At 39.1% G+C, this 13,047-nt stretch overlaps 1 protein-coding gene across 1 annotated transcript in view; it reads right to left on the reverse strand.

The window, feature by feature from the left end:
• Positions 1-154, reverse strand: part of HSD17B3 (hydroxysteroid 17-beta dehydrogenase 3) — a 53,696-nt gene extending 53,542 nt beyond the window's left edge. Inside the window, exon 1 of the mRNA XM_047097827.1 lies at positions 1-154. Within this exon, the coding sequence (XP_046953783.1) occupies positions 1-154 (154 nt within the window).
• Positions 155-13,047: the final 12,893 nt, after the last annotated feature.

Genomic DNA, 13,047 nt, shown 5'->3' on the forward strand with positions numbered 1-13,047 from the left:
CTGCCCATTGTCCCATTGACTTCAAGAAAGACCTTGGCAAAACTTTCCAGAAGTGCAGAAAAATACATTTGGAGAATCTCACACACTTCACCAGGTACGCCAGGCACGCCAGCAGCCCTACAAAAATGAAGAACTGCTCCAGAGCTACCCCCATGACTGCACTGGACCAGCTTCAGACCTGGCCTGGCCCCTCCACAGCCCTCCGAGGGCGTGGCTGCTCCGGAGGCGTGTCAGTCACCCTTTGGAGTTACCAGCTGCATTCCACTGTGTGGAGACATTTAGATTAGAGTAACTTCTTTACACAATCCTCTGTTTCACAGGCTTTGGAATAAAGTATTCTTTCTAATATTTTTGACAGCATTGTTGGGCTTTTGTGACCATGGGGGAGCTGGTGAAAAAGCAAAAGGACATGAAGAAAGATAAAGCCCAAAGAAAAATGGCCGCCCAGGTTCTCTCCCGGAATTTGGAAGCTAAAAAAGCATGCTAAGAATGATACAGAATCCTGGAAGTCATGCATTTATTTATTCAACAAATATTTACTGACTGCCTACCAGGTAGCATTGCTGTTCAAGGTATTGGGAATACATAATAATAAACAAGACCATGTCACTGTCGTGGGGGAGCTGAGATTCTAGTAAGGGAGACAGACAATATGCAAATAAGTAAGATAATGTCAGATATCAGTGCCATGAATAAGTGCTATTGAGTGACCTGTTCAAGCGACTAGTGGACAATTACTTTAGAGAGTGTGTTCAGGAAGGGATCCTATGGAGAAGCAGCATTTAGAGCTGAAATTTGAATTAAGAGACAGAGCTAGCCCTATGAAGATGAGGTTCCCCATCCAGGCTGAAGGAACAGCTAGCACAAATGCGCTGAGAGAGATCCATGTATTTGAGGAATAAATAACACTACATAGCAGAAGGAATGGTCTGTAGAGAGCAGAGAAAGAGTCAAGTAAGGTGGAGGCCTGGGGAGGAGCCAGATCCTCTAGGTCAGGAGTTTGGACTTTATAAGCAACAGGAAGTCAACTGAAGAGGCTCAGGCAATAGAGTCGTATAACTTGAATCATGCTTTTGGAAGGTCAGTCTGGATGCTAACAGATCATGACCTTTTGAGGGTGGGAATGGAGGGTGAGAAACACAACCAAAGCAGGGGGAGTGAGGAGACAATGGCAGCCATCCAAGAAGACTGTCCCAAAGCTCAGACTTTGACCCTCTTCTCTTTCCTATCCATGCTCACTCATTTGGTGACATTACCTGACTTTTAAGTCAGCACTTTAAGTCAATTGCTTGACTTTAAGGACTTTAAGAACTCTATGTTGAGGACCTCCAAACGTATAATTTCAATGGTAACCCAGGCTGGTCATCCAGACTTGCATATCTAACTGCCTACTTAACACCTTCATTTGAATGCCTAAAAGGCATCTCAAATTTAATGTATATAAAACTGGCTTCTAAGATTATCTCCAAATGTGAAAACTGCTCCTTTTTCAGACTTTCCTATCTCAGAGAATGGTAATTCTCATCTTCCAGCTATTCAGATTAGAAATCTTGGAGATATCCTTGACTCCTCTTTCTCTCACATACTGCAGCCAGTCTGTCTCCTATTGACGAAGACTGGATTTGTTTTCAGTTTTAGATTATGCTGAACAACACTGCTGTGGATATTCTTGTGTATCTACGTTATTATACATGTGGAAGTTCCTCCCTGTCACTGTCTCTGTCTGTCTCTCTTTGTCATATGCATACACGCACACTCACACACATGATTTCTGGGTCCCACATGTTATATATATGTACAACTTCAATTCTGCTAGTATATTGGTCAGATCCACTCAGAAGACACAAACCACACAGCAGTTTGAACAGGGACTATTAAATTATTAACTATTTATAGGGAATTAGCTACTAAAAGGTCACATAAAAGAACTCAAAGGAGTCTAGGGCTAAAGGAAAGTATCTAAGAAACAAACAAATGTGAACCCAAGGCTGGGTTTCAGACCTCACCGGAAAGAGTGTGATTGCAGCCAACTGGATGGTGAAGAAGTTCTCTGGGTTGCCTGAGACAGAGCCCTTCACAGTCAGGAGGATAAGATTGGTTGGCAGGGAATTGCTGCCTGGGACTGGAAATCCCCATGGAGATATTGACAAATGTGAGGGTGCTGTAGAACTCACTGAAGTGAGCCCTACTGTGACTCAATTTAGGAATAATTGACATTTTTGCAATATTGAGTCTTTCAACTATAAACATGGTCTATGTCTCCTTTTAGGTCTTCTTATTGTCCTTCTTAATGTTGCTCAATAATTTTTTATAATTGCTCCTAAAATTCTTGCAATCGTAAAAGTTTATATTAAGACAAACATCAAAAACATACAAAAGTAGGAGACTAACTTAATGAACTCCCATTTACCCATACTTTATGAGTAACTATAATGTAACATAAGTAACTATAGCATATTAAATAAATGCCCTTTATTTACTGTGCTTTGTGTACCAGAAATTAACTGTCATTTCATTGGCCATTGTTACTTTGTATATACCCACTTTCCTTACCCTCCCCACTCCATGACAGCAAGGACTCTTTAAAAGAATAACATAAAAGCTGGGGTGCCTGGGTGGCTCAGTCGGTTAAGCATCTGACTTCAGCTCAGGTCATGATCTTGTGGTTTGTGAGTTCGAGCCCTGCGTCAGGCTCTGTGCTGACAGCTCAGAGCCTGAAGCTTGCTTCGAATTCTGTGTCTCCCCCTGCCTCTGCCCCTCCCATGCTCATGCTCTGTCTCTCTCTGTCTCTCAATAATAAATAAATTTAAAAAAATTTAAAAGAATAACATAAAAGCAATATTGTTGTTACAACTGAACAATTAATAGTAATACTCTGGCACTATCAAATATTCAGTCAATACTTAGACATCTCTGATTGTTCATTCATATTTTTAAGTTGACTTTTGAATCAGGATTTTTCTTAAAGGCCTACACTTTACATTAAGTTGATGTGTTTCCTACAGGTAGTCTCTCCCACTCTTCTTAAAAAATTCTTGGGGTGGGGCGCCTGGGAGGCTCAGTTGGTTAAGCGTACGACTTTGGCTCAGGTCATGATCTCACGGTCTGTGGGTTCGAGCCCCGCGTCAGGCTCTGTGCTGACAGCTCGGAGCCTGGAGCCTGTTTCAGATTCTGTATCTTCCTCTTTCTCAGACCTTCCCCTGTTCATGCTCTCTCTCTCTCTCCCTGTCTCAAAAATAAATAAATGTTAAAAAAAATTTTTTTTTAATTCTTGGGGCACCTGGTGGCTCAGTTGGTTAAGGGTCTGACTTCGGCTCAGGTCATGTTTCCCCAGTTTGTGGGTTTGAGCCCCATGGCTCTGTGCTGACAGCTCAGAGCCTGGAGCCTGCTTCAGATTCTGTGTCTCCCTCTCTTTCTGCTCCTCCCCTCCTCACACTCTGACTCTGTCTCTGTCTCTGTCTCTCTCCCTCTCTCTCAAGAATAAACATTAACAACAATTTTTTAATTATTTTACTAGCATTTACTTGTTAAAGAAATTAATTTTATTTCATAGATTATTTCACATTTTGAATTTTGCTGATTACTCTCTATGGTGTCACTTAAACATGTTCCTCTGTCCCCTATATTTCCTCTAAACTATTAGAACTAGAGCAAGGACAGCAAACTGTTTCTTTAAGAGTATAGATAGTAAAGATTTTCAGGTTAGTGGGCTGAAGGGTCTCTGTTGCAAACAAAGACCCTGGCCATCGTGGTTCAAAAGCAGTCACAGGTATTTAGTCACAAATACAATAACTATATGAATGGGTGGATCTCAAGGGTATTATGCTAAATGAAATAAGTCAGAAAACAAAAGACAAATACTGTAATATCTCTCTTACAAGTGTGAATATAAATACATGTTTATAATTTATATATAAATAATGCATTAATGATTGAATAATAATATGTGAAATATATACCTATATATACACACTAAGCCCATAGATGTAAAGAACAGATTGATGGCTGCCAGAAGTAGGGATTGAGGGATGGAAGAGATAGATAAAGTGTTTTTGTTTTTGTTTAGTTTAAATAACTTAAACCTTTTTAAAAAGAACGTAAGAAAGGGGTTGAGGAGAGAGATGTGCAAGAATCATGTATAATCAAAATGTTCCCACCTTCTCTGAACTTCAGAAGTTATAAATGCCTAAATAACATAGTCTAAGTCTCTATTCTACTGCCATCAAGGAGTTCAGTATTTTATTTTTTTTCAATATATGAAATTTATTGTCAAATTGGTTTCCATACAATACCTAGTGCTCATCCCAAAAGGTGCCCTCCTCTATACCCATCACCCCTCCCTCCCACCCCCCATCAACCCTCAGTTTGTTCTCAGTTTTTAAGAGTCTCTTATGCTTTGGCTCTAGGAGTTCAGTATTTTATTAGGTTTTTCCTCCTCAAGTAATATTTGGGTACCCCTAAAGAAACTGTTCCCCAAATCATCTCCTTCCAGCCAGGCAATTCTATAGTCTCTGGGTCAGGACAATTCTCCTCTTCTGCTGGTCACTCCTTGCCATCCTGTTGCTTATCCAGGCTGTTGTCTCTCTGCTTCTTCCCAAGGGCAAATAAAAACATATCATTATAAAACAGCTTAAATCTACATTCAAGGGGGAAAAAATAATGCTGTAGATCAATAATTCAGCTAGCTATATTCAATTTTTATTCCAAAACAGAATATTTAACATCTCACTCTGAAGCATTTGCATATATATATATATATATATATATATATACACACACATACATACATACATACATACATACATATATGAATTTAATGGGAGTCAGAAGTGGTAGACGCATTAGCATTACCAAAAGATTCATCAAAATGTTGCTTCTAGAATTAAAGAACAGTCTGCACCCTAAAATACAACCTTCAAAATGACAGTTCATTGTAACCCTCCAAATGACAGTATTCCAACTTGAAAAAATTTAAGACCTTGTCTCTACCAGCTATAGAGGTGGAAATGTAGACTTTGTTAATCAAAGAGAAATTTGGTAATAAGTGATGTGATCCCTGGATTTTGTTTACATGTACAGAAACAGTTATCATCAGCTTGGCCAAGCTGGAGCCAAACATATACTGAAAGAACAGTCTAAAAGGTCCTTTGCAGAGAAACTGTGTGCTAATCTGATGACCGAAACTTCCTACCTTGAGTTAAAATGTCCATACTACCCAAATTAATCTACTGATTAATACCTGCAGCATTTTTCACAGAACCAGAACAAATAAAACTAAAATTTGTGTGGAATCACAAAAGAACCTGAATAGCCAAGGCAATCTTGAGAAAGAAGAACAAAACTGAAGTTATCACAATTTCAGACTTCAAACTATACTACAAAGCTGTAGTAATCAAAACAATATGATACTGGAACATAGATCAATGGAAGAAAACAGAGGCCAGAAATAAACCAACACTTATATGGTCAATTAGACTATGACAAAGGAGGCAAGAATATGCAATGGGGAAAGATAGTCTCTTCAATAAATGGTGTTGGTAAAACTGAATAGCTACATGCAAAAGAATGATACTAGACTATTTTCTTTTTTTTTTTTAATTTTTTTTCAACGTTTTTTATTTATTTTTGGGACAGAGAGAGACAGAGCATGAACGGGGGAGGGGCAGAGAGAGAGGGAGACACAGAATCGGAAACAGGCTCCAGGCTCTGAGCCATCAGCCCAGAGCCCGACGCGGGGCTCGAACTCATGGACCGCGAGATCGTGACCTGGCTGAAGTCGGACGCGTAACCGACTGCGCCACCCAGGCGCCCCGATACTAGACTATTTTCTTACACCACATACAAAAATACCTAAATGTGACATCTAAATGTGAGACCTGAAACCATAAAACTCCTAGAAGGAAACATAGGCAGTCATCTTTTGGACAGCAGCTGTAGCAACATTTTCTGGATATGTTTACTCAGGTAGAGAAACAAAAGCAATAAACTATTTGGACTACACCAAAATAAAAAGCTTTTGCACACCAAAGGAAACCATCAACAAAATGAAAAGGCAGCCTAATGAATGAGAGAAGATATTTGAAAATGATATATCCAAAAGAGGTTAATATCCAAATAATATAAAGAACTTATATAACTCAACACCAAAAAAACAAATAATCCAATTTAAAAATGGGCAGAGGACCTGAATAAACATTTTTCCAAAGAAGACATACAAATGGCCAACAGACATGTGAAAAGACGCTCAACATCACTAATCATCAGGGAAATGCAAATCAAAACCACAATAAGATATCAGCTCACACCTGTCAGAATGGTTAAAATCAAACAGAGAGGAAATAACATGTTGGCAAGGATGTGGAAAAAAAGGAATCCTCATGTTCCATCGGTGGGAATATAAATTGGTACAACCACTATGGAAGACAGTATGGAAGAGCCTCAAAAAATTAAATATAGAATTACCATATGATCCAATAATTTCATTAGGTATTTACCCTCCCCCCCAAAAAAAAACACTATTCAAAAAGATACATGCATCCTTATGTTTATTGCAGCCTTCTTTAAAATAGCCAAGATATGGAAGAAACCTGTGTTCATCAATAAATGAATGTATAAAGAAGATGTGACACACACACACACACACACACACACACACACACACACACGGTGGAATAATACACAGCCATAAAAAAGAATGAGATCTTGTGCTACCTGGGTGGCTCAGTCAGTTAAGCGACTGACTTTGGCTAGGTCATGATCTCGCAGTTCATGAGTTCGAGCCCCACATCAGGCTCTGTGCTGATAACTTGGAGCCTGGAGCCTGCTTCAGAGTCTCCCTCTCTCTCTGCCCCTCTCCCACTCACACTCTGTCTCTCTCTCTCTCAAAAATAAAATAAACATTAAATTTTTTTTTAAAAAAAAGGATGAGATTTTGCCATTTGGGACAATATGGACTAGAGTGTATGCTAAGTGAAATAAATCAGACAGAGAAAGACAAATACTGTATTATTTCACTTATATGTGGAATCTAAAAAACAAAACAAATGAATAAACCAACAAAAAGCAGAAACAGACCCATAAATACAGACAACAAACTGATGGCTGCCAGAGGGGAGAGGAGTGGGGGGCTGGGCAAAATGGGTGAAGGGGAGTGGGAGACACAGGCTTCCAGTCACAGAATGAATAAATCATACGTATAAAAGGCACAACAGAGGGAACGTAGTCAATGGTACTATAATAGTTTTGTAGGGTGGCAGATGGTAGCTACACTTGTGAACATAGCATGCAGTATAGAGTTATAAAATCACTATGTTTTACACTTGAAACTAATGTAGCATGTGTGTCAACTATACTCAAATTAAAAAAACTTGTAGGAGCTATGAAGAAGCAAAGAGACTAGATAGTTTCATATATATATATGAATATGAATATATATAATTTATATATAAATATTGGGAGATAGAATCTAAAAGGAAAGACCAGCATATAAATAGTGAGACCATCTTAGTCTGAGTTTTTCCTGATATAAAGGCCTTATGAAGGTAATTATTTTGGAAAGTGATTCCAACGAGCAAGACTTAGGTTGGGACCAGGAGATTAAAAACAGGGAAAGATGGAAAGACGTGTCCCTTCAGCTGGTCACTGCTAAGTTTCCATCCTGGGAAAGGCTCTGAGAAGCCATATAATGCACTGCAGCCCCTTCTGCCCTAAGTACAGAAGCAAAGTGTGTTTATGTATTGGCCCTCATGCCCATTGATCAAGGTTGCCCTGTGGACTATTACCTCCCTCAATTCCAGGTTTGCTTGTGTGTCAGGTGACCAAATGAATTTCTGTGGGTAAAGAGAAGCCCCAGGGACAAAAGTGAGACATACCAGCTACTGTCAAGTTCAGCCTGCATTCCTTCCAAACTGTGCCATCTGTTGATCATATCACTTTCAGCTAAGATCTTTATCTGGAGCATCTTCTCAGTGCAAGTGTCAATTGCTCATAAAGCTACGAGATGCCTGAAGAAAGCACAAATAGTGTGAAGAGTGAGCTAAAAGTAGAGCAAAAGAGATGGACTTTGCCAATGGCAGCTCCCCCCTCCTTCCCATTTTTTCTGCCCACCCTGTATTTAGTATGCTTTTTGTATCAGACACTGCATTAAGTACTGTACAAGGACTACATATCTTGTTTAATCTTCATGAGGTGAACATTATTACTCCTCCCATTTGAGGGTTGGTTGGCAAAAGCAGGTGTTGTTGATCAGTTATCTCAATACATCCACACCTGGGGATGTCTGGGTGGCTCAGTCAGCTAAGCATCCAACTTCAGCTCAGGTCATGATCTTGCAGTTTGTGAGTTCGAGTCCCCCCATTGGGCTCTGTGCTGACAGCTTGGAGCCTGGAACCTGCTTCGGATTCTGTCTCCCTCTCTGCCCCTTCCCTGCTCATGCTCTCTCAAAAATAAATAAACATTTTTTAAAAATTAAAAAAATTCAGTGCATCCACATCTGTTGCCAAAGGAGTAATAGACTTAGATATTTGATAAATATGAAGACAACAAGTAACTATTTTTGCTAAGGTTTGGTAACAGGCCAAGCCAAGCCCACCTCCCATCATTCTTTCCCATGACTCTGCTTCTTTTTTCTTCTGAGTATATTATTTATTGGTTTATTTATTTACTTATTCTTGGCCTCCTGCTGATGCTCCATTGGAATGAGACTTTATATGTTTTGTCAGAACAGTGCCTGGAACATAGTAGGTAGTCAATAAATATTTTCTATTGAATGAGAAAGGAAAAATGAACTTTCACTGGTGTGGGTGCCATGAAGAACTTTTTGACGAAGATGTGATATACACTTGTACAGGTAAAGGGAAAATTGCAAAGTCTCAGAGACCAAGTATAGACCTCAACTGGAAGCCCATGAAATGAGGAAATGAGAAAAACAGGATGAAAAAGGAAAAGATAGAAAGGTATTCATTCATAATCACCCTGCTATTCAAATGTTTATTTGGGTGTTTTATCTATCCCAGTACATAATAGAGGACACAAGAGTTTGCCTACAATGTGATAAGGTATTTAGGAGAGAGCAAAGGGGAACCAGAAGCTGAGGCAATTTAGAGGAGGAAACAGGTGTGAAGAAGTTCCGAAGAAGGCTCTCTATAGGATGTTTGTAAGGGCCTGGTCTTCTCTCCAAAACATCTGTGTAAGTGATCTGTGGTATGTGTTAGGGAAAAGGATTACAGGAAGTTTCGCACTAGAGAGACCTGAAGGGAATTTGACTTTGCGGCCAAGTTTTCAGAGTCGAAGAGGGCAAAGCTAATGTTTTCTACGGATGCAGATCATCCAGAAATGGAGAACAAGTTTTCCTGAAGAAACACAGAGAACAAACAGTTATGTAAAAATTAGCTCCCTGAGGGTGAATTTCTTAAAAATGATAAGGTTTAGAAAATCTGAGAGGAGAAAGGAACAAAACAAATTATCTTGGGCTTGGGGGTTGTGGATGGTGGAATTGGATGCTGTGTATCTAGTCAGTAATTGAACCGGAACCGTTTGACCAGTGAATCATTCTTTCCTTGGTCAAAGGTAAATTTGTCAGATAGACCCTCAAAGGGTTCAAGGATCCCAAGGGTCGTAGCATACATGTGTCCACTCCTCCTTCTTTGTTTTGTAGAAAGAGACCAAGGGCAGGCTGCTCCAATATGGTTCACTTTGGCATGTAAATTATGCTGAGCAGAAAACAATAAAGGCCCAAAAGTCTCAGAAAGAAACTTTGACCTCCCCCTCACAACTCTGCCTAGAGGAATTTAGAGAGAAGACCTGCTCCAGAAAGAGAGCTGTCACCACAGAGAACTATATCATGATATGAACTAGGTATGGTAGACAAGGAGGAACCTAGCAAGGCCTGTTCTTTAAAAGTTCTCTCTATGTCCCTTTGTTTCTGAGTGGCCCCAGCAAATATTTGGTTTTCCAAACATTTACTCTTCTTGTGAATTGCATTGCTTACCTTTGTAGTCCCAGACCTCTACCCCCTTCTTTTTGGTTCAGGATGGCATATACGGCTAATTTTGCCTGACAGTCTTTGGAATCTCATGTCTATATTTCCCCATACATACAGAGCTAAATTTGATTGTCTTTTGTTAATCTGTCTCTCATGTCAATTTTTTTACATTTATTTATTTATTTTGAGAGACAGCAAGTGTGAGCAGGAGAAGAGCAGAGAATCCCAAGCAGGCTCCACACTATCAGTGCAGAGCCCAATATGGGGCTCAAACACATGAGCCATGAGATCATGACCTAAGCTGAAATCAAGAGTTGGATGCTTAACCAACTCACCCAGGTGCCTCATGTCTTCTTGGTCCAGCTAACAGAACTTTGAAGGGTAGAGGAAAACTTTTTCCTCCCCAACAGTATCAAAACCCCTCTCCCACTGTTGTCTGCAGGGCTACATTTCCTTGTCTGTGGGGCAGGGTATGGTTGGGTCCAGAGGCTGGAATCAGAAGAGACATTCCTGACTCCTACACAGCCATGTTTCTTCCCCTTCTTTCAGTGTTGCAAATCTAGGAACCAAATTCAAAATGGCATTTCTGGACTTTCCTGAAACTCTCTGTGCTGTTCTAACAAACAATATCACTGTTATATAGGTGATATAAGGCTGACACATACTGCCCAGGGAAGAAGTACATTTAATGTTTTGATTTCTTCCTTTCTTTTAACAAAAACTTGTTGTTCCCAGCCATTTCTGCTAGGGCAGAAATAAAGTCCACTTGGGGAGGAGATCATTTTGTTTGACTGCACTTTAGCCTGGTGCCTGGTCAGGATGTCCCATTGAGTACAGCATAGCCATGGTGGAAATGCACAGTGTGTGTAGGCCTAGGCTTGCACGAACAAGGTGCTCCAGCCTCCACATTGGCTCTCATAAGATTTTCAACCATGGCCAGGTCTTCTTAGTGCAGAATGATTGCAAATTTGATAAAACTTCACTGGATCACATGGTTAGTAGAGCCCTAAGTTAAGAGGTGAGTCTGAATTGAAGAAATACTTTTTGCCTAATAGAGATTACATTTATTATTAAACAGATTGTGAAATCAGTACCCTTTGTGGGATCAGCCTCCTTTCTCCCAGATACCCAGGCTGGAAAAATTAGAGTGCTTGGGAAATTTCTCTCTTTCCTTTATGCCCTAGATAGAAGCAGTCACCAAATCCAATCTTAGAACCAATCTCTCCCAGTGATTCTTTCCTTTCCATGCCCTGCCATCTCCATGGTGCAGCTCATGGTCTACAAGGCAGCTGGGAGGAAGCCATAGGCTCTGGGAAAGACATTCTAGATGTGCATTTTGGCTCTGTCATGTGAGTTGGACAAGCTCAACTTTCTGTCTCTCAAGTCATTCTTATAAAATTGATTGATAATACTTCTTACTTTGGAGAGTTATTGCGAAGTTTAAATGAAATAATTACATTATAGAAGTGCAGGTGACTAAACAGTGTAGTCCCAACTGTTCATTTAGACATGACAATTAGTAGAAAAGAAATTATAAGGTTATATACCAAAATGTTAACAATGTTTTTCTAGTGAGATGGTGGATTTAAGGGCTTGTTTTTTCAACTTGCATCTTTGGGCTTTTTTATACTTTTTAAATCTCCACAATTAAATCTCCACAGAGAACATGTACTACTTTTATAACTAAAAATCATAAATTTGAATTAAAATTCCACCAAACCTTTAAGAACTAGCTGAGTTGATACTTCCTTTATTAAAACTTTCCAGATCTTCCCATTGGGAGAGATCCTTCTCTGAGCAAGTTACTGAATCACTGAGACATAGCTTGCTCAGCCACAAAATAGGGACTAAAACCTTTAAATGAAAAATATATATACACTATTATGTATATAAAATATTCATATATATTATACATAAATATATATATATTTTATATATTATATATAGATTATATATTACATAGATTTTCAATATATATTTTCTCTATATATATTTTTAAATGTCTGGGCTATAAGAAGTACTTAATAAATGCACTTTTCTTTTTCTGAAAACCAGAAACAAACAAGCAAACAAAAACAAAAAAAAAACTATATGAATGTGTTCCAGTAAAATGTAATTTACAAAAACAGTCAGTGGGCCAGATTTGGACTACAGGCCATAGTTTGCCAACTCCTGTCCTAAAGATTTGATAAGATTTGGGGTTCAATTTTTCAGTAAGACTTCTTCATATTCAGTGTTGTGTGTTTCTAGAGGAGATATGTGATGTCCAGTTGTCTCTTTTTCTGACACTAGCAGTCACTGATGATCAATGCCTAGATCCAGTCTTTTTCTTTTTTTTAAGTTTATTTATTTTGAGAGAGAGACAGCACAAGTTGGGGAGGGGCAGAGAAAGAGAGGGAGACAGAGAATCCCAAGCAGTTTCCACACTGTCAGCACAGAGACCTGTGTGGGGTTTGAACCCCTGAAACCATGAGATCATTACCTGAGCTGGAACCAAGAGTCAATGCTTAACTGACTGAGTCACCCAGGCACCCCTAGGACCAATCTTTAATTACGAATTGCAAAATGGTGATATTCTAATTCTATCATTTTTCTTCCATTGTTCTAAAAAAAAAAAGAAACTGAGCTACAGGACTACACTGAACACTGAAGTATAGTTAACACAGAAAAGGTGAAGTAAATGTTTGATTCTTTCTCTTTATTTACTTATTTTAAAGTAATGAATTGGTTCCCTGGTATCCTCCAAGGTGGACCAAAGACCTGGTTGGTTATTTTTTGTGGTTTTTCTGTTTTTTGGGTTTTTTAAAATTTGTTTCAATTCTTTGTAGTTATTATTCTTATCAGTGCTCAAAGTGGCCCAACTTTGGCCAGGGGGGCCTCTTCACATTCACTCCTAGGTTCTTTAGGCAAGATTGACAAGACCCCAGAAGTCTTTGCTAGTGTCCATGTTTTTCTAGAATGACATCTTGTCTAGTTCCTGCTTCAGACAAGCAATGTGTTTTTTCTCAAAGGAGCCTGATCTTTTAGTGGAAAATGAGTATTCATCATTACTAAATTTGTCATTA

Source organism: Lynx rufus, unplaced genomic scaffold (assembly GCF_022079265.1).
Source record: "Lynx rufus isolate CCGP_SWC_20201006 ecotype Redwood Valley unplaced genomic scaffold, mLynRuf1.p SCAF_10, whole genome shotgun sequence".
NCBI lineage: Eukaryota > Metazoa > Chordata > Mammalia > Carnivora > Felidae > Lynx > Lynx rufus.